Genomic DNA, 23,331 nt, shown 5'->3' on the forward strand with positions numbered 1-23,331 from the left:
TTACAACAGAAAGCCAAAACAAGTTTTTAATGTTTAGTGAAAATCCAACTAGTCGAACAATAGTTAAATCATACAAACATTAAAGTTATCAAAAGTTCTTTCAAGTTAAACACTCTACAAAAAGTTATTTTTACACAATACAAACCTGTATATTAAATATTAAACATAATACCAAACACTCCAGACTTGAAATACATCGGATTAGCAACACAATACACACGTGACTTCCGACCGCTACGAATTGAGAGCAATTGCGTGATAACTCCTTAGCGTTATCCAACCGCTGATAGCAGATACAGTTGTCTACTTCAAAATGTCACGAGCTATATTTCCTGTACGAAACCACGGCTACCTGTCAATTAGTGGATCTATTTCTTGCGTATACAGGAAAGTTGAGTTATTTACTTGGGTAACTCACCGAGTTCGAACTGAAGTAACAGAAATTCCCATTAATTTGAATACTAACTAAGGTGGGATGGAAGGTGACGCAAGGTACCACACCTTGAAAATAAAGTTCAGCACCACATTGTTCAGGTCAGCGGTTCACAAACCTTATCTAAGGATCCTTTTTTTTTTCCGTGGACCCTCACTACTTTTAAAAAAGCAGTTTTTAGTATTGAAAAAAAAAAAGAGATCCCACGTACATGTAAGACTGTACTCCAAAATCAAATGTTTTAGGTCTGACACGGCCAGATGGTTAAGACACTCGACTCATAATCCGAGGGCCGCGGGTTCGAATTCCCGTCACACCAAACATGCACGCCCTTTCAGCCGTAGGGGCGTTATAATGTGTCAGTCAATCTCACTATTCGTTGGTAAAAGTGTAGCCCTAGAGTTGGCCGTGGGTGGTGATAACTAGCTGTCTTCTTTCTAATCTTACCCTCGGGTAGCTTTGCACGAAATTCAAACCAAATGTTTCAATTTTTATAAATTGAATTTTATGAAAAGTATTTTTATTCTATAAATCATATTTTTAAAACGTTATGTTGTTTAGTGTTATACTTAGTTACAAAAGTAAACAAAGTTCCTGTTGTAATTATTTGTTTCATCCTATACCAACTTTTGCGAGTCATGTCTGAAATCTTTATAAAAATCTTACCCGAGAACAGCGTGTTTTCGGACTTACAACACTAGAAACTGTGTTCACTTCACCAACGTATTATTGAATAGCAGTTTCACTTGGATCATGTACTGGTTTATATATAAAACGTTTATTTAGATTTTAAATGTTCAAAGTTATAAGCTTGATTACCTTTTGAACCTTACATTCGCTGCTAAACGAACTAAGCCTTGGATGTGTATTTGTGTTTTTCTTATAGCAAAGCCACATCGGACTATATGCCGTGTCCACGGCGTGGAATCGAACTCCTGGTTTTAGCGTTGTAACTCTGTAGACTTACCGCTATCCCAACGAGGAACAAACCTGTGATTGGTTTGGTTTGTTTTTAATTATGCAAAGCTACACGAAGGCTATCTGCGCTAGCCGTCCCTAATTTAGCAGTGTAAAACTAGAGGGAAGGCAGCTAGTCATCACCACCCACCGCCAACTTTTGGGCTACTCTTTTACCAACGAATAGTGGGATTGACCGTAATTTTATTATAACGCCCCCACGGCTGAAAGGGCGAGCATGTTTGGTATGACGGTGGTTCGAAACCGCGACCCTAAGATTACGAGTCGAATGCCTAAATCACCTGGCCATGCCGAGTCCAGACCTCTGAAATTAACGACTATAAATAATATTAAATACAAATTCCATATCAGACCGTCCTGATAAAGTTCACTAAAATTACTATTCTTATAATCAATTTATATGTAATTATTTTACCCATTAATTGCATCTAAACGGGAAGACTTTATGAACTATTCGACTTTGTTATTTATAAATGTATCACACGTGTACGTAGCTTGACACGAATGAGCCCAGGCTATCGTACAGCTTTCCTTTTTCTATGTTTAATGCATATTTTTCTGGAGTTTGTCAGATGTTTGAACATACTGGTGTACCCTTTTTTTTTTTTTTCTGTTCCGATCATGTTTTTCTCAGTAATTTGTTTTCCTGTTATTGTTTATAACAAATATTTTACTAGAGCTAGGGCAGAAAAATACGCCCCATACTTCCATATGACCACCTAGTTTATGATATGGGCACTTGTCCAGATTTCAACTGATAAGAACAAAAATGTTTAAATATACTGACGTCTTAGGATCTGAATTTGAACACTAGTTAAATTTGTTTTTACTCCGTTAAGCTTTGTGAGACAAGTTTCTTGAATAACAGGTCTTACAAGTATTTTTAAATATTATTAATAAAATTTCCTGTTGTTGTTTTGTTGTTTAGCACTTCAGTTGTTACTTTAGAGACAAAAAATGCATACAGAATAAATAATACCAGCTCGAGGAAATCAGATCAAAGATGAAACACTGGAAGTTTCACATCAATAATTCAGAAGATGTAAGTTTACATAACATATATGGCACAACGAAGTGAAATAATAGGACACTGTAATTTATCATAACTCATTATGAGTGTTAAACACATCCAAACAGGTAAAATTCCATGACTTGTTAGTCTCATTTTTTTTATCACAACAGTTACTTCATTACTGTAATTTTATATGATGAATACAAAATAAAACCACTTTTTTCATGAAAAACAATAATAGTAATAATTGTAATTAGTTAAAGCAAAAAAAGTCCGTTCTGTACGAGTTTTACAACAGATTTTTTTGATTCACAACTGATATTTTTACATTTCTGAGTTTGCTATTCTTTTCCTAGTCTCCATAAAGCTACCAACAACTTGTTTTCCTGGCTATAAAAAAAGGTTCAGAAGAATGTTAAAAATTAACAATTCATTAAAATTACATTAATACAGTTGCATACAAAGGTAATAGATAAGTCACAATAAGTGGTTAAACATAACCTGTTGGACGATGTTAAATATTTATCAGTTTTCACAGTGACCCTCATTTCTAAAATAACTATCTGACTAAGAGAGAAAAAAACTACCATCAATGTATTTTATACATCAGTAATGAGGTTACTACCATTTAATTAGAATGACATGTATGTGATATTACATAGCTAAAGCTACTAAGAAAATATTTAATAGTTTAAAAGTATGCAATCTTGCCATGTAGGTTATGTTTACTCTATATAATAAAGTGAAACAAAATAAACCCTGAACTTCGTATGTTACATGGAAAGCTTAGTGTTTGTTTGTGATTAGTATAATGTAACATATCACGACCAACTGATTAAATGTTCAACAATACAAATAAGATTGATATCATTTGAAAACTATTCTCCTCTTCATTCTGCTTCCACCAAAGGAAAATCTATTCTGAAGACATATTTGGAATTGTAGTTAACTTCAGGACCACATGAATTTAGTTAGCTTTCACACTTACTTGTTTTTACTTAAACAATTATCATTTTACACTATAGCTTATTCACAAAAAATATGCAAGTCTGTTTGGTTGGAAAATAAAAAAATTAAAAATGTAAACATAATTATTTCTTGATCCTAAGTATAAAAAAGATTCTGACATTAAAGTTCCATTCTGTTTATGACAGTTGGTTAATAAATTAAAATAACCTCTTCCAAGACAACCAAAAACAAAACATCTCATGGAACATTACTTTTTGTCTTAAAATATTCATACAGAAAACTTTGTTTTTTTCAGGGTGGGTTCCTCTTCTTCTTCTATCTCTTGGAACACTGGTTTAGGCTGGGTTCTGAAGTAATAATAATAATAATAACACCTTTAGAGTATATCAACCACAAACCCAGAAAAGAAAACCAACTATTTCTTCTAGTTAGTGATTTTCACTTAGATTAATTTTAGTGTGAACACTTTATACTGCTAATCCTAGATTAAAGATTTTATTTAAAATGAAAATCGATGAAGTAAGTTATTGAAAATAAATAAGTTTTAAAAGTTACTTGTAATTTATATGAAAAATAGCTTCGTAATCAACCTCATAATCTGTCACATTTAAATTACTACTTTTGAATTTTTTACCATCAAATATAACTTTCCATGATTTTTAGGAAATAACTTGACAAGTATTACATATTTCAATAAACAGTTACAGAGATTGTGAAGCTGTAAACCACAACTAACTTTTTGTTACTTTTATTTTTCAGAGTTGTGTTAGTCTGACACACCTGTAACTGTATTCTAAAATAACACAGTTAGTTATTCTAAGGTAACAAATACCTTCTATTAATATACTACTTTATATACACAACTTTGCACAACAGGAAACTTAGCATACAACTAAGACATATAGTCTTAGTGTCCTGTTTATTATAAGTCCTTAACATTTATGACATCAACAATATTGATGTTTGAGCAGTTTTCAAACTTTAGATAATATACATACTTAGAGTAAGCTGGAGAAATCCAGTATGGATTCTCAGCTGCCTCTTTGGCATGGCGTAAAATTGCTTCCCGGGGATCAATATTATCATCTTCTTTTTTCTTTATTCCAAGGTTACGAACAATGTATGAGGACAGTGTGTTTCCAGCTGATGCAATGCGACCTCCTTGACCTATTTCAAATATTAAAATAATTGTTGTTTGGAAGTAAATATTAGATGACTTGTTGCATAATGTTAAACATTACAAGATCCACATCATCTCAGAAGTTCATACATCCCATCACTTCATGCAATATGTAACAAAACAAAGGAATATTCAATATATTTCTTGGCAGTGTGTAACAACAAAGAAAAATCTTCAATGTTTATACTATTTTATTGCAATACTAAAATTATTAGGAAAATTCTGTTTCATTATTTCTTTGCCAAAGAAAAGTTTGATGTACAAAAGGTTTGTGACAGACCTGGCCCTGTGATTGGAAGTTCTGGCTGTTTAGAGATCACAGGATCCTTCCTATCTTTCTCAAGTTGTTTTTTTGTACTACGAGGCCGGTCTTGTCGAAACATTGGTAAAGCATGAGCTGAAACGTTTCCAATAAAGCAATTAGAAATTATATATAATTATCTTAAACAAAGATAAATGTTAGCAACCCAAACTCAATAGCAGTTCAGAAATACTAATGCTACTGCTTAAGTAAAAAAGAGAAAGAGAACAATATAACATACAATAAAAGTAGATACCAAGTGTGCAAATTAATAACTAGAAATTTTTAACAAACTGCATAATTTTTCTTTCAAGGATATACAAGTGTATTACATTTATTTATGTCAGATATATAAGTGTATTTACATAACTGTTTACGAATCATTTGTTGGGTATTAATATCATGTTACTCAAACCAGGAGCGTAGATTCTTTACACCTGATGGGGGGATGATTTTTGCAACCACTTATGTGGACTGTTCAATCTGCAAATTACTAACCTCTGATTAGGTGAACCTGAAAGCTGTAAACATGCAGCCACAGAGTAATGTTGTTGCCATGATATTTCAAAGTTTCCATGTAGGTTTGTATATGTGAGGTGTTGTGAACAGTTTTCAAAATATTAATAGAATAAAGACAAATGTGTCACAAATTAACTGACACATGAATTTATTCCTGCACACTGCACAGTATAAAAGATGGCCATTATACTTGACAAGGTTACTAATAATTTTCATTCCATGAATTACGTTTTCAAATATTAATAAAATTAGTAATTACCCTTGATAAGTTTAAATCTACTGAAAAACTGTTCATGTTGTTTGATAAAAATAATTAAAATGTCTTTGTGAACCCTTGAAAATTACACATCAATACAATGTAGCACATAATTATTTATTCTTTTCTTTGAAGTAAGATTCATTTAGTCCTCTAGTCTACATGTTCCCAAACGTAGATCTCCTTTTTGATGATCCGTTTATGAATTCTTTCATAAGCTCTTCTATATTTATCTCGTCGACCTCATATTTGTGAGTGTGACAAACTGCCACATGGTTGAGGCAGCACTGAGACACAGTTGACCTTAACCATGTTTTCAACTGTTTTAATTAAAAAAAAACCGTGTTCACATTCGCAGCTGGATACTGGACATACAAGCAAAATTTTCTTGAGAAAAAACACTTCACTAAACATCTGCTGACTTGTTTCATGCATTTTACAGTAAGCATCCTTCGCATCATTCAGAGATACTACTTTTATTGTTCCTTTGAACATGGGCAACTGAAACTCGAGCTGTTGTGCAGAGATTTCTGGATAGAAGTTTATAACCGAGTTGCCAATCTTGCCATATGTGATCATGTTCTCAAGTGTCAGATATTGCCTCAAGTCATTGTTGTCTGCATTGAATCTAGTGGTCAGATGTTCTATGACTGTGTCCACAAGTTCAAAATATTAGTTTCTGAAATAATTTCTAGCTGTTGCAGAATGGTGTGCTGAGCCATCACCTGTAATCCTTCTGGGGGGTCTGCAAATGCGTGGTAGTTCAACAGGCACCAGATCGAGGGAAGTTACCTTTTTCTCAGCTTCATCTTTCTGTCTTTTCTTTGTCAAATCTAGTCCAATACTAGTCCAGCAGACCTCGTGCTTTCACTGCTACATCTGATTTTTCATTTGCTAATTCAGACAAAGAATCAACAATGTCACTGTAGTGATCATTAGCACATGAAATTGCAGATAGGCAGCACAACCAGCGTATTGGACACAGTGGGTGGATGTATTTAACTGGACCATTGTGATTGTCTGACGATACAATATTTTCAAAGATTGTCTTGTATTTGCCTGACCTCTGAAGCAAGACACCAAGTCCATGTACCCACTGAATAGAATCTCGAACACATTCACAAGCTTCAACTGCATGTTGCATTATTACATTAGCCTTGTGTGCTCTGCAGTGAAAAAACAAAGCTGACAGTTGCTTCTCTTTTATATTTGCCTGGCATCCACTGTATGCATCACTCATGTTAGTGGCTCCATCATAAGTTTGTGCTCTTAATCCTATCAGTGGTAAATTGAGTCTTGTCAGTACATCAAGTATGGTCGAGGATATTGTTTCACCAGTTGTATTGGAAACACTGTACAAATCAAGAAATGTCTCATGGATGTCAAAGTTCTCATCTACGTATCATACACATATTGCTTCGTGTTTGGCACCTGTAACATCTTAAGTGCCATCAACCATTAATGCAAAGATTTTACTTTGCTGCACTTCGTGTGCTACGTTCCTCAGTATTTGATGGCTGAACATCTCCATTATTTCATTCTGAGCCTGGGGTGATGTGAATGTGGTTTTCTTTGACAAGTAGGCCATCAACTCAGGATCTTCCTCTTCCAGGACCTTCATTAACTGCAGGAAGTTCCCCCTCTGTATAAGTATATCCACGTAATGCTAAACCTTGACGCAGTAAGAAAAGTAAACTTCTGAATATTTTGGCTAGACTTCTTTTGCATTCTTCCTGCTGCTTCTTTTTCCATCATGTAACTGGACAGTCACTGGAGTTACATCAAGTGAACCTTCTGGAGATATAGCAAATCTGTGCTGAGAGGAGGATTGGTGTTCGTTGAATTTCTGTTTTGCCCTTTTACAGTTGCAAAATCTGGTGGATATGAAGGTATACTCCACTGGCCTCTCCAATTTCCCTGCAAAAAGGCCTCTATTTTCTGCCTTGGCACAATGAAAGCATATGACTTTTTGAGTCTGATTGTCGAAGTCCAGCCGTAGGAACTCATCAAACCACTTGTTCTGGAAGTTGATGCTTTGAGATTTTGCTTTCTGTCGTGGTATTAGTTGTGCATCTGGATGATATGGCTTTCCACATTGTATCTTTGGAGTGTCAAATTTTTCATTACTGCACAAACTCGTTTCACAACTGTCTGGTTAGTCATGATGTGCAATAGTTGTACAAGCATTTTCAGAATCATCCTCTGATGAACATGGTATTTCCTCTGTATGGTAAGTTTCTATTCCTTTGCTTGAGGTTGTTGGATTATCTGCATCTGCATTGTCACTTGTAGTACTAGTAACTGGCTTGCAGAACTGTTTAATATCGGAAAGTTTCAAGACGCTTGCTTGTCATAATTGGAATCTGTTTTCCAGATGACTCAACAGGCTAAAATACAGTCTTTATTGAAAAACTCTAATGTACAATGAATGAAGATAGAACAGAATGGAAGTAGGACTGAACTGTACAATGTATTTAAGTCGAACGCGCGAACTTCACAGTGACTACCGAGCCGTCTGACCGCCTGGGCATCGCTGGGACAATAATGTGTGTTAGTTACAACACAAGTAATTGCAAGTTTCTCAAAAAATACTTAAACAATCACAAATATATTATATTCCTGTTAAAGCTCATCAAAAGGCAAACACGTTGTGATATAATATCTATAAGCAGTCTATTAAATAAAAACACGTAAACAAAAACTAGCAATACAATTCAAGTAGAGCCTTCAGGCCCTTGAAATCGCTCCTTTTATGTTTTAATTATACAAGAAAATACAATATTTTTAATATCTATGATAAGAGAATATATTGTTCTTTTACCATAAAGCACCAGCACTTTATTAGAGGGTGGTGATAATCTGAAATTCTGTGGATTAATGAGGGCCACAAACACAGGTCTAATGAGCCCTGTTGTAAAATCAAGGCTTAAACTAAAGGGACTGGAGGGGAGTGATGTAGGGCTAGTTTGGATCCGAGCGGCCCGAACCTGCTATTAACTGCACACTATGGTCAGTGGCTTTGGCAGCTATGGAGAGTAAGGCATTCAACAATAAAACTGGCTAAACATGCATAAGAACAAATGGCGTAGGAAAACTGCACAATATACACATATGATTGATGCAGCTGCAAGCTACAAATGGCCTGCCAGATCTAGATCACAGGAGTTTATGCTTGAGAGTAATATTTTCGAATTTCATGATCTATTCAATCTGTTGTTATGAAAATTTTACTTAATCTTACACTACGTACAAGACGTAGGTATATTCTGTGATAGTGCTTGCAAGTCTTGCATGTATACTTAGGCTACTGACTGATACTTACGAACTATCGCTTAGATCGAAAAGCTTAGAAGCACACCTATATTAAAGATGTACATTTCAACTACTGAAAAAGCCTACATCTAGGCCTAAGTATGTAATTTGATTGGTAAGAACACGAGAATAAGAAAAACAAACACACAATTTGTAGGCCTGTGATGCAATAAAACAATTCAACAGACCAAACTGTAGGGGGGATGATTGTATGCACCATAACCCCCACCTAAAATGAAGGGGGTGTATCCCCCATCCCCCAGGATCTACGTTCCTGACTCAAACCTTCTCGGATTTTCCTTGTTGTTTTAAGTGAGTATTGTTATATTATAACATCTCACAGTTTGTAAAAAGTCCTAGATCACAGTTGGATGATGTATATAATTATATCAAATAAGTGCAAGTAGGTAAGTTAGTGAAAGGAATATTGAAGTTAGACCAGGTGATTATGAGTATGGCCATAATGTGTGTATAGTGGCAACATTTTAAAGTGTAACATTGCAGACTGTATTGTAATAACACAGTATAGCGGAATAATCTTTCTTGTCAAACAATGTTCTAAATGAACTGAACCAGCCTGTGTACACTTCTGATGTAAAAGTTAATTATTTAAAGCTCTGAATATAAGTGTGATGGATAAAACATGGAGTAACATAAGTGAATTTATCACTGAGAGCATTGTGATAATACAGTAAATAATAATAAATCATTGTTACTTGGGTTATAAATTAATTAAAAGAGCCTGTGTGGACTCTTGATGAAAAGAAACAATTATTTAAAGGTATGGGTACATCTGTAGTGATTAAGTGTTTAAAGAACATTTGTATATACATTGGACTTATTTTCAATATATTATTTTAAAACAAGTGGATTGTCTGACACCCATTTATCACTGAATATATTGCCAACAAGTCATAAACACCTACTGTGAAAAATCATGGCCTTATAATAAACCTTACAATTTATCTTACATGTTTTGCTCTTTAAATCACTTTTTACGTATATTAATACTGAAAATTATTTGAGTTACTTGAATGTAAAACAATATCTTACGTGTTATGATATGCTGTTGAACAATAACTTCCACTTGTTTCTTCTTTCTCTGAGTTTTCACAACACAAAGCTTAGCACCCCTACATCAGAAAAAAAACAACCTATCAAACACTAACAAAAGAACCATAAACTCTTTGCAATATTAGAGAACAAAAACTGTTTTCCCTACTAATTACTTTGTAAGGAAGATGACACAAAATACAATTATGCCCTTAAGAAATATAAATTATACTCCCAAATCTTCAGTTTTATCCAGTGTTAGGCTGTTCTCTACTTATCAAAAGAAGTCTATTATTCAAACGTACCTAACTTTTCCATTTAGTTTTCTACTCAGTCAAAATAGGTAAGATACAATCCAACTTCTTTGACCTATTATAAATATTACCATAATGGATTCTGCAAGTAAATATCAGGTATTTTGTAGCATAGAATAAAGCATTAAATATTTCACATCATTCCAGAAAGTTCATACATCCCATAATTCTATGCAGTGTATAGCAAAACAGAAAAACAAATGGAAGTGAAACAGGCAAGAGGAGTAGATAACTTGCAATGAAGAGGCAAGTGGTAGTCTACATGCTAACCTGGAGAAAAACATAAAAAGTCAATGAATAAGAGCAGCAAGATAATGTGGAAGGTGATGACTCCAATGAAAAGCAACACTGAAAGGTTTATGTACATATACCTCCAAAGAGGTACAGATCAGATAGCTGATCAGGTGGAAAGAGATAAAACTCAGGTATAGGAGAGATATCTAGAAATGAAAGAAAATTATTTGAACCTTTAAATAATATTACAAACAACAAATGGCCCAGACAGAAGACAGGAATCTTTCTGGTACCTAAATTAGCACAGAAAAGAGATATGAGTAAGAAAGGGTATTAGGAGAAAGGCATGACCACTGAACAAATGATACAGAAAATTAAAAAAAAAGGACCAACTTGGATAAAAGAGAAGAGATGTGTAGTTAAAGATAATTTGAAAGAAAGCCATGGTATAAAGATTTAAATGATGGTGGACATATGCAAGGAGAAGGAGGAAAATTATACCCAGGGAGAATTACCCACATCAAAATAGTTGTTGGAGGTTCAACAGGATTCCTGGTGAGAACTTCGAGAACCATAGTGAGATTCCAAAGAGGCAAAGAGATGGAGATTTGGACTGTGGATGAGAAAGGGAAATATAAGAGTAGAAGGGCCAATGAATAAATTATTCTGCAACATCAGGATTGGTTGATGGTGATAGAAATGCTGCCCGATAGACTGCAATGAAAGATAGAAAGAAGCAGCTGTAAAATACACATAAATGAGTAAGGAATATGTTATAAAGCAGGGTGATCAGAGAAAAATGGTGAAGGAGGGATCAAAAATAAAAAGTACACAATTTACTGTAATACTCAGAAGAGGAAAAAGAGTGGCCAGAGTGGGACAACAGTCAGATACACAATAGGAGAGATGGAATGAGCGACAGCCTGGGTTTAACAATGAGAAACAGAAGAGAAGAGAAAAGAAAATTAGTATAAGAAGTGTGGCAAAGGCAATTATACTGAGTAGTAATAGGTTAAGAGTAGATCAGTAGAGGATGTGTAAATAAAGGGATAATTCCCTGTTTAGATCCAGGTCTCACAGAGAAGAAAACCTATAATAATATGCAATGAAAATGGTGTATACCTGGTTACAAAATTCATCCTAATGAAGTAGGCACAAAGAGAAAGCAACAGGATTTGAAATGTATGTCTCCTTGGCGGCTGACCTGAAATAAGACAGTGGGTCTCATGCACTGGATCAGAACCAATTGATCCAGAATAAGGGGAAAGAATTGTGGGATGCCTGATGGGTAGAAAGCATGATAAATAGAACACATCACTCCAGGAACCAAAAGCCTGTTGTCAGAACATCACTCAGAGATGTACAGGAATAGACAAAAAAAAGCCTGTCATTAACAGCAATGGACAGCAGACCCAGAATGTACATAAATGTCAAGTGAAGACCTGCATACTGTGAATAAGAATGCAAAGTGATAAAAGTCATAACAAAAACAGAAAAGCACAGAACTGGAAATGTGAATCAAGTGGAGTAATAGAAGACATTGTGAGGACAGGACAACTGGAATAAGAAGAAAGGCAATATAAACATAAACCTTGGTCATCTACAGGCCAGACTAAAATGACTAAAGGAGAGAGAAATACACATTTTAATAATGCATGACAAATAATAACAACAGATGGGAACAAGGTCAATAATCAGATGCCAGTCCCTGATCTTCATGGAAAGAATGCAAAAGCAGAAGAAAATTCCAGAGAAGAACTAAAAGCCTTCACAACAAGTTACTGCTCCTATAATACAAATATCCAATCCCCACGGCATTGAAGATATGAAGAGGAGAGTGAAAGGAGAATTAGTTTGGACCAAGGGGTAAAAGTAAAAAGATTCTACATGATCACTAGCTGTTAGATTAGCAAGTGACACATCAAATGGTAGAAGGACTAAAATGAAGTATAGAACTGGTGGGTCAAAAATCAAATACGTTAGGAAAAGGATGGTGGCTAACTGAAGACCATGACACCATAGAAACAAGGACAGAACCAAGTAATCTTGGATGAAGAGTAGAAGTATAAACAGTGGTCCTGGAAAAAGATGGCAGCTAGCTGAAGACCATGACACCATAGAATCAAGGACAGAACCAAGTAACCTTGGATGAAGAGTAGAGGTATAAACAGTGGTCCTGGAAAAAGATGGCAGCTAGCTGAAGACCATGACACCATAGAATCAAGGACAGAACCAAGTAACCTTGGATGAAGAGTAGAGGTATAAACAATGGTCCTGGAAAAAGATGAAAGAGAAATGATCTTGGAATAGAAAGGTGTTCTTCTCTGGTTCCTTTGTTATTGGAACATTTTAGAAGCAAAAAAAGAAGAGATTGTGATTCCTAAGATGGTCATGAGAAGGAACAAATAAGGACTACCAGCATAAGGTAAAGAGAGTTGTAATAGATATAAAAAAGCAAGCTTTAAAAATAGAAAAGATAGGTAAAAAAACAGGGAAGGGAAGTGAATGGAAAGAACATGAGTAGGGTATCTCCGTTGCATAAAGACCCCTATAAAATGGAAGATGGACAACATATGTTTTCCAAGAAAAGAACTTCCAGTAAAAATTGTATGAATTTGTTCTGTGTAAGAAAATTAACTCACATCAGCATCACAAACATTCACATGAAATTATAAATTAATATTGAGGTTAATAAATTCAACCAAGTCAAAATTAAAGTTTTAAAACATTACAAATCCCAATTAACTCAAAAACATGTTGGTACACTACAATATCAAAGAAAAGAATGAAGATTCATGATCAATAATTTAGAAAGAGCATATGGAAAAGGGTTGCACTCTTGCTGGCAGAAGATTCTGCTTCCTGAAGATGCCATGATGTTGTGGCAAGGATTCACATAAAGTTGGGTGAGAGGTTTCACAAGATTAGTGGTTTACAAATTCAAGAGAAAAGAAAGCAGAGTGTATAAAGGTATTTGTTTCAGAATTATATAAAAACAACAAACAGATGCTGCAAGTACAAAATATTTTAAAAGGCCATCCACCACCAACAGCCTACATTAATATATCTGTAGAACAGGTTAGTAAGAAAGAAAATCCCCAAAACTGGTTAAAAATGGTACAAAATTAAATAAATCCTCTAGTTTCTTTTGAAACATTAACTTACCTTTCACTTAAGTCAGGGTTGTAATAAACTTTAACTAACCCATTGGTGCAGCCAACAATGATTTGGTTAAGCTTTGGATGCCACAGGCTTCTAATAATTCCCTATGAAAAAACATAATATCACATACTAACTTAATTATTTATTTCAGTAATATGTTCAGCAATATAAAACCAAAAGATGCCAAACTTCTGTGTTAGGTGTTTATTTATATTAAAACTTTGTTCATTAAGTCTGGTGAAGTTTTTTAAATACATACAAATACAACAACTAACCTTAAAGATGCAAGCCCCTCATGTCTGTAATGTTAGAAATGCACAGAATAAATTGTAAAAAAATTGAGGGTATATCAGACAATCAATCATTCTTTACAATACTTACTGTAACATGTATAAAAAAAATCAATGCATATAATAGACACAAAATGAATAATGAAATATTTTAATTCAAATGTTCAACATTTAAAATTTGTTCCATACACATCACAAACATTTACTTGAAAAATAAGTCTTTTTTTGCTGAGACTTTTTCCTTACTTGTTCTTTACTAAAAATATTAGTCATTTACCAATTTGTCAGATTTATGTATGAAATGAAGAACATGAACTTGAAATAAACACAACCACATTTTGAAATATTTTAAAAACTTCCTGTATGAATAAAATGATTATATTATAATGAAACTTACAGCATCAGAAACTTCTATTTCATAAGTTTGCTGGAAAGTGTCACAATCCAGAAAAACTAGTTTTCCGGCAGTATCTCCTTTCCTTAGAGAGACTCCAGTAAACAACAGCTTATCATCAGGACTAAACATGCAATCAGTGCTGTAAAAGTCAAGTACTTTATACTATAAATCTTTACAGAAATCTAGTAGATAGTTTTACAAACTCTGTTACATATACTAAAAAGGAGAACTTGCAATGGAATTATTTACCAGTGAATATACACACATATAATAACTTTTGTTGATGGTAACTAAAATACAATAGTTTTCTGACACTCTTTGACAAGATTCAATATTAAAAAACAATGAAAATTTGATTTACTTTCTTAATGTGAATAAGTTAACTGCTTACACTGGATATCTGTTGAGCAAGTTATCCACTGAGTTTAACGGATGTTTGTAGTTACGGATATCCCATAGTTTCAATGTGTCATCACCTACAAGCATGTGATAAAAACTTATTTAAAGTAAATTCAAATTTTTATATTGATTTAAATAAGTGTTGTACTCAAAATTAACTAATTTTACAGACATTATATCTCAATTGGTTTCTCAGGACAACAGCTAAGAAGTCTGTTTGTGCCATCTAGTGGACAGAAGTGAAGACTGAAGTATTAAAAATGTACAACTCAATATTTTTTTAAAGATTAATGTTCAGTATACACAAAACCAAAATAATATAATTCACTTTCATTTTAAATTAATCCAAGTGTAATAAACCTCATGCATGATTTGTCCCTTCCAATATTATACCATTCTTCACAGAGTTGTAGGACAAATATGAGCATTAACCAAACATGCTGCTGATGTAAACAAGCTTTGTAGTCACTATGAGAAAAAACCTATACACTGGATAGGTGAAATGAAGAAAAAACGTCAGTGGCCATTACTGTTCTTCACATTATATAGAAGCACAACAGCTGAGATAACAAATATATTTAATATTCCAAAAAATACTAAGTTTATTTATTAAATACATGTTTGTTTTGATGATGCAAGAGAGAAGTAAATACTAAAACAGTTTCAAAGATATTGTGATTGTATTTGTCACTAATAAACAATGTTTCAAATAACTACAACATTAGCTCAGTTGGAATAACTTTTATACCACAAAACATTATTATCTAAAGCAAGTGATATTTAGCAGTAGGGATTCGAAACACTGTTTTATAATTAAAAAAAATAATTACAAAACACTAAAACTTCTACTGCCTCAACAAAATCCTACTAAGATAAATAAATACAGTTAAGCCTACTATGAACGGAGTATCATGAAATAATGTTTTTATACAAACATTTCAATAAGATAAATTAAGTCATCTTTTTATTACCAGAACAATTTCAGTTATTTGCTGCATACTGAAGTGATAGTTATTACAACATAAGTAAAACATCTGAGATTTCCAGTTTCCAAACTGCACTAGAAGTACCAAACTTTTACATGGTAAACATCAAAAGTCTGCATCATTCATGTTATCAGGACTTGACTTTAAGCTCTGTTTCTGAGACACACACACATCACAAGATCCATCATTATTATGTATACATGGTAAGTTTTGTTTTACTGAGTTATTGTTACCATGAACCAAGTTAAAGTTATTATGTATATAGAAGACTATTTACAGTTACATTCTGAAAGTAATTCAATTATCAATGAATAAATAACTTTTTATAAAACAAAATTACAAATAATAAGTTGGTGATGTCAGAGTTGTTAAACATTAGTTTTTAATTATTTTGTCTTTAGCTTCAAAACAAAAAAAAAAGGTTATTGTGTTACGTTTTGCTACAGTCTATAAATATGTAATAGACAAACAGTCACATCCTTTGGAAAAGCATTCTGAAAACACCATTATTTTGTCACAAGTCCAGAAATACTTAACTTCTGAGAGCATGTTCCCCTGAAGAAATGAAGATACAATATTCTAACAGCAGGTAAATAAAGCATTTACCCATGAATAAATTAAGATACAATATTCTAACAGTATGTAAATAGAGCATGTTCCCATGAATAAATTAAGATACAATATTCTAACAGTATGTAAATAGAGCATGTTCCCATGAAGAAATTAAGATACAATATTCTAACAGTATGTAAATAGAGCATGTTCCCATGAAGAAATTATGATACAATATTCTAACAGTATGTAAATAGAGCATGTTCCCATGAATAAATTAAGATACAATATTCTAACAGAATGTAAATACTCATACTGTATAAAGTAATCTATTATTGTAAACTTAAACTGTATTTTATACAATATTATGTCCAGTAATGATGTCAGAATCTGTTAGATTGGTGAAGGGTATAAAATTACAAGTCTTACAGCAGTGGATCCTATAGACATCTTACTTTAATTAAATGGTTATCAAGGAATATATTTGTTAAGTTTCTGTGTTTGAAATGTGTGTGAATTAAACATTACGTCCAAAAACCTAATCCATATTAGTAATTCCCGAGTATAGTTTTATCACATTTATATCATAAACCCTTACACAATTCATGTATCTATACTTGTGAGTTTCAAGTGTGTTGAACATTTACTTATAAAATTTAAGTATTTTATGATACTTTCTTCATATTTATTGTTTATAATGAGAACACAGTTAACATCTTTCATGCACATGTTGTATTATTATTTCAAATATGTAAAAATTGATTCCATTTCTAATACAGTAAGTCTTACATCCTGGTTCACAGCAAAAACTTCAAAGTTTGTGGCTAAATAAAACCTTATTATGAAATGACTTACATTTGTTTCTTATCACAATCCAAATGTTTTACCCTCTCCCTTCAAATTACCCACAAAATCAACTTGTTACTAAAATGTTCAGATTTAGAATTTTGTTTTGACATACATCTTTCACAAGCATTTGTTATAGAAAAAGTTATAAAAAAGTCCTAACTTATAACCCTATTTCTGATTTTGTCCTCTTCCTTAACTATTAGTTTTATTTGGAAAGGAAAAACACTTAAATTTCCTGTCCGTATAAATACAGATAAAATTTATCAATAAAAAATTAATACCCTAGAAATATGTGGTCTTTGTACACATTTGTTGCTTATTTCTTGTTCAAACAGTTTGTAAACAGTGAATTTGTGAAGCTGGTAATGACAAAAAAATGTAAATTCAATTCACTGCAATTATTTTAAAACATTTAAGCTTCTAAGGTTAACAAGTCATGAACATATCATTGAAAAGCTTGGTTTATTCTGTTACTCATAATCTATTTACCATGGAAATATTTTTCTTCCTCATAAGACTTGAACTTTCTAGTTTTTCCGTTATTACAATAGTAGTATTGGGTTCACAAACCTTCCAATAATTCAATTATATCAAGGCCTTGATTGCTTTACACACTATATTACAGTAATAAATTATTCTTCTCCTTGTTTGTTTACTTTGTTGAAGTAACTGGTATTTCCTTTTCACTTTACAAATACCCCTACTAACAATTTGAAACTAATGATATCTTAGGGTGAACTTTGCTCTGGCATGATTTTAAAAAGGTTAGGAGTGGTGTTTTTTAAACAGCTATATATATAATTTCTAAAAGAACCAGAAAGGTAACTTTTATTTTAAAAAATTATACAGTAAGAAAAATGCAATCTATTCATACCAGGATAAATAAAAATAAAAAATGGAATGATTTGTTGTGAAATGGCTTTCAGAAAAGAAAGCTAGCATATAAATGTTTCAGTCCTGCAATGGTTTCATTGTCTTGAAATGTTTACGTTCTATAGTAATTCCTGTAGATTGAATCCAAAAATAGCATCCATTTTTCTCCATCATGTACAGATTTTTCACAAAACATCATATGTACATTTATACAAGTGAATCATTTTAATTGAAAGCAGGTCACATTTTGTTATGCTCAAAATGTTGACAACTACTGGCTGTAGGTTCTTCTTGACCAATCACAATGTGAGTCTTAACAATCATTCCACAACCCAAAAATAATAACACAAATGTTAGTGTGGTAAACAAAATAATACAAGTAATTTTTCTTCCTAATTTGTAAAAATTCCTTAGTGATGGGAAAAATATATCTACATTATTTTCAAAATCTGCAAAGATGATTTATAAAAAATCCATTATTTAAACCAAAAGTAATTTTAAGAGGTTTATATTCCCAGGTCTGTGTTATTAGTCCTTTGATTATATTTTGCTAATAAGCATGTAGGAAGCCTGGCTTTCAGGCCATTCATTACAAACATATTGAACGTATGTTATTCAGTTACATCATGTAGTGGTTTTTAATTTATTTTGTGAATTTATCAAAACTCTCAACTGAAGTTCAACAACATTCAATGACGTCCACGCTTTATGTCTGTTTGAAGTTTCAGATGTAGTTTTATTTGAGAGTTATTAATTTTTATTAATTCAAATGTAAAAAAAGGTCAAAATGATGCCATCAGGCTATAAATCATTAAATAAAGTTTGACTTCAAATTATTTTGAACTAACTAAATTTTGTTACTTTGTACAGAGATAACATTTTTATAATCAAAAAGTGTTAGATTTTTTCATATTGACTGGAAGATGTACTTACCTCCTCTGGTGGCAAAATGTTTACCATTATATGAAAAGGCTAGTGATGAAGTTTCTGTTCCATTTTGGTGAGCATTTCTTACTAGGACAGCTGTGTTGACCTGTTAACAAAAGAAAAAATAGTTCAAACTACAAGCAACTATTTCTCCTGAATTTTACTATAAGAAACTATGGCATAAAAAATACGAGTTTAATAAAAAAATAACAGAAGAATCATGTAAATGTATAACATTTAATCTACTAACTTTAGGATATAAGTTGAAAGTTCAATTACTTAATTGTATATTTAGTATCTTCACTAAATATGCCACAATACATGTGAAAGAAAAACAGAAATAAAAATATTTGTGCTAATAAAATGTAATGTAGTTTGTGCTTAGTATTCTAATAATCATTTTTGACTTTAAGTCCATACTGTAAGAAATTAGAAAAGAAGAGTATTTAACAAAACTGCAGGAAAGATAAAGCAGAACATTAAAAAATATCAGAAGTTTTCTTGCACTGAAAACTGTTTCTGATAACTACTTACCTCCTTTCATACAAAGCTATCTCAATGTTTATCTAGTATCTCTAACCATTATTAAAAAAAAATTTCATGATCAGTGCACCAGTTTACATACCCCATCAATTCTGTGCCACTTCTGAAAACATAAATATCATGCGACTACTATTCACCAATAGTACTGTAGCACCTATACTAATGTAACTAGCATCCTTTGCTATTCCTGTTCAACCATCACTTTCATGAATTGGCAGTGTGCAAAAGGATAATTCCAGCAGCAGGAAGGAAGGGTGGGAAGTGTGTGAGAGAGGTAAATACCTATCAGAAATACATGTTCAGTGGAAGTAAAATGTTAACTTCCAATACTTTCTTACCTTCTTCCATATAATGCTAGAATCCCACACTGCCAAAGTGGAAGAGCATAGATATTAAACCAAATGGAAACTGACTGCCCAAAATGAATGAGTGTACTTGGAGATGAAAAGAGAAGCATACTTGAGGTGTACACCACTACTTCTAAATCAGGTATGCTCTTTGCCTATGAAGTAAAATATGGATCCCAAATGAGCAGAAAAGGAAGTTAATTGCAACAAGTGGAATAGTTTGATATGTACAAGCTGTAGTAACATAAATACACAACAAACTATGTTCATTCTCAACCTCAATTAGACAGACGAGGTTCCATAACTTGTTCTCAAGAATAGAATGTTGGAAATAAAATAATATTATAACAACATTGTGAGTAGGGCACATTGAACATGTTACATATACAACAACCTCAACCATAAGTAAACAGAGTGTCATTCATCAAGAAACCAGAATTATGAAGAGGAAGTTAGCTTTCCCTAACAACAGAACAAACTCCCTTAACCCAAAATAGGAGCAAGAAGTACAACAAATCAAACCTGGCATTATTGTAATATAATGTTGCCTCAACTCAACTGTAAAAACAAGGTAAAACTATAACTGTTATTACAGACAAAATCATAACTCACATACCTGTAAATGTAGGTGGAAATTACGAGGAGGGTATGTAACAATTGGTCAACTGTAAGAACGGAGCATGGACATCCTGTAGCTGGTATTACAAGGTATTGTAACAACTGGTCAACTGTAAGAACAGAGCATGGACATCCTGTAGCTGGTAGTACAAGGTAGACAAAGTTTTTTAAATTCAATCATAGAGTAGTTAAAGAACCTTCTGCAACAAGAATAAACAAAATAAGATGTGTTTACTGCACTCCACTGTAGGAACAGGATACTGTCATCCTAAACTTAGCATCACAAGGAAGATCCCATATGTACTAAACCTGCTCTAAGTGATTAATTTATTATTCTGTTTCTTGCTGTCCACCTAGGAAGGAGCATTCAGGGAAAAAAAACCAGTTTTACACTCTTGTCACTGGATAGATAATCAGGAGTGTACATTGTAAAATAAATTTCTAAGCTTACTCAGGAGGAAGCCTTTGTGGTTCATCGCCTCAGGGACTGGGAACGGTATGAACTCCTGTGCCCCACAAGAAGAAAAAGGGAAGGACAAATGTTTTAAGGAGTCCAGAAAAATATCACATTGACTGTGCAATGGATGTCTGCAATTTCCTATTTTAAAAAGTAAACACACCCCGATTTATTCAATTAAACGGCTGGCAGAGATGGGTAGAAATCTCTTTCTGCTTTATTCATGAAGTCCATGAGTAGTGGTCTACCACAGATAAAAATTGATATCTAGGACAAATATATATATATAAACCATTGGGCAAATGATCAGTAGTCTTATGGCATCACCCCTTCTCTAAAGTAAACATTATATAGCAGCTCCAAATTAGTGCAGGTTTGAGACATAGCATACTTGATCAAGCAGTACCTGCCACAGAGTGGGATTCCATTACCATTAGTTAAAACTAGGGTCTCCAAAATAAAAACATAAATGAAATGAAGTGATAAGCTTTACCCTAGTCAAAGGCAAACTGATGTGTGTAGAACCTGCATGGGAAGGAAGTGATATTTACTGGAGGAAGACACAGCCAGATCACGGAGATAATGAGCAATGAAGGTAATGGAAGTAGTTTTCATTCCGGCCTGAAAGATCTCTTTCAAAGTAAGACAAAACTGTCTAGCCATGGGCATGGTGATGTGACAAACTTGATGAGAAGAAATGTCGTGAAGATGGTGACGTTCTATGGATAATTCCAAATATGTCAGCCTAATGAAATCACAAACCCAACAAGTAAGCAAGATAAAGGACAGATCCCTGGAAATGAGAGAGTAAATATGTCAAGCAAAAGTTTGTACTCATAGATCGTCTCACCTATTGGGCAAACTTCGCAACTGCACAGGGCCCTACATATTGAAGTTTAACCAATGTTCTGCCTTTAAATCTATTTCTGAGTTTTCTTCTGAGGTTCCAAAATGACTAAGACACCACCATTGTTTGTACTCCCTTACAAAACACTTAATAAGCTGAAATTAGTTCATAAAGGAAGGCCCTGACCAAAAAACTTGACTTACAGCAATAACTAGCTATGACAAACTGGGTACTATGGGTAAGAACAAGGAGAAAAAGAGGTTTGTAGGACCACAAATATAGAAAAAGGAGCCTATGCCAAACTTGGCCCTATAAACAGGAAAGAATTAAACATATCAATGATGTAACAAAGCAAAAATTTTAAGTTCCACACTGACAAAAATTAAGATAAGACATATAGTTAACACTTAAAAAAAATGAATTATATATTACTAATAGTAATGATATGTAATATACAAACTATTGAAACAAGCCCATTTAACAAAAAATTAAATAAATAACAAATGGACAAACCATCTAAAGATAACTAGACCTCCAATTATGTAATAATAATAAGCATGGAAACCAAAAAAATTACCTAGAAAACACATTAATAATCAATGTATAACTTACCATTATTCTGAATAACCTAGACAACAAAACGACATTTAATTAAGTAGTACACTGATGAAAATAGGAATAAAAAAGCACAGAGGTTACAATGATTAAAGAAAAATTATTCAAATAGAGCAAGGAATTATATATTACTGGTAGTAATGATATGTGAGGGACAAATTAACTAAACATACCTAAGTAAAGTATTTGTTGGTAACTAACTAACAAAACCACAACATTGCAGAGTCTACAAAGTATGTAATATTATCTGTATCCTTCCCCAGAAAAACTGTCATATTGAAAAGAAGAAATCGTCAGTTAAACATGCAAAATAAGATCTGTACAGATCTTCTGCAGAAACAGTTGAATCCAATTATTGAGAATATGTACCAGTGGCGACTTTTTTATTGTAACAGGATTGATCACAAATTCATACGATGATCTCTTGTAATTTGGTAACAAGAACTAAATGTAAAATAAATTGTTAAAACAAGTGAATGTAAACACAGTAAAATAAAACTGTTGCAAAGAAACATTGAAATGACAAAGAAACACATTCACAAATGGTAGCCACCTGTGAAAAACAACACGTCTAAATAGTGCTGTGCCAACTGAAATAGTGAGAATTGAGCTGGTAGCAGAGAGAACAATATGCACCAATAAAATGGCACAACACCATTGATGGAGAGTATTCACATGATATGTAAATACTCAGAAATGGCACAAAAAATTGATGGGGTATATAGACAAGTGCAATGATTATAAAAAATGTTTAGCAATGCTTAGAGAGCAAACATCAAGATAGCTTTGTGTGAGAGGAGGAAAAACCATAAAGAAAAAAATATGTAAATAAGATATGGCCAGCATCTAGTTAGATGAAGGTAACAAAATAATAATTAAAGTATTATAAATATTCACTTTAGTTATTT

General features: G+C 32.9%; 1 protein-coding gene across 2 annotated transcripts in view; it reads right to left on the reverse strand.

The window, feature by feature from the left end:
* The window catches only part of LOC143223467 (WD repeat-containing protein 70), a 30,613-nt gene continuing 7,282 nt past the window's right edge, over nucleotides 1–23,331 (reverse strand). For both annotated transcript variants that reach the window (XM_076451493.1, XM_076451495.1), the window contains exons 10-18: nucleotides 19,003–19,102; nucleotides 14,802–14,886; nucleotides 14,411–14,549; nucleotides 13,727–13,827; nucleotides 10,014–10,093; nucleotides 4,853–4,969; nucleotides 4,391–4,559; nucleotides 3,644–3,739; nucleotides 1–2,813 (exon numbers count right to left, since the gene is read on the reverse strand). In XM_076451493.1, coding sequence (XP_076307608.1) covers nucleotides 3,661–3,739; nucleotides 4,391–4,559; nucleotides 4,853–4,969; nucleotides 10,014–10,093; nucleotides 13,727–13,827; nucleotides 14,411–14,549; nucleotides 14,802–14,886; nucleotides 19,003–19,102 — 870 coding nt within the window. In that variant the 3' untranslated portion in view covers nucleotides 1–2,813; nucleotides 3,644–3,660. The remainder of the gene's footprint in view (nucleotides 2,814–3,643; nucleotides 3,740–4,390; nucleotides 4,560–4,852; nucleotides 4,970–10,013; nucleotides 10,094–13,726; nucleotides 13,828–14,410; nucleotides 14,550–14,801; nucleotides 14,887–19,002; nucleotides 19,103–23,331) is intronic.

This window comes from Tachypleus tridentatus, chromosome 8 (genome assembly GCF_004210375.1).
Source record: "Tachypleus tridentatus isolate NWPU-2018 chromosome 8, ASM421037v1, whole genome shotgun sequence".
Taxonomy (NCBI): Eukaryota; Metazoa; Arthropoda; class Merostomata; order Xiphosura; family Limulidae; genus Tachypleus; species Tachypleus tridentatus.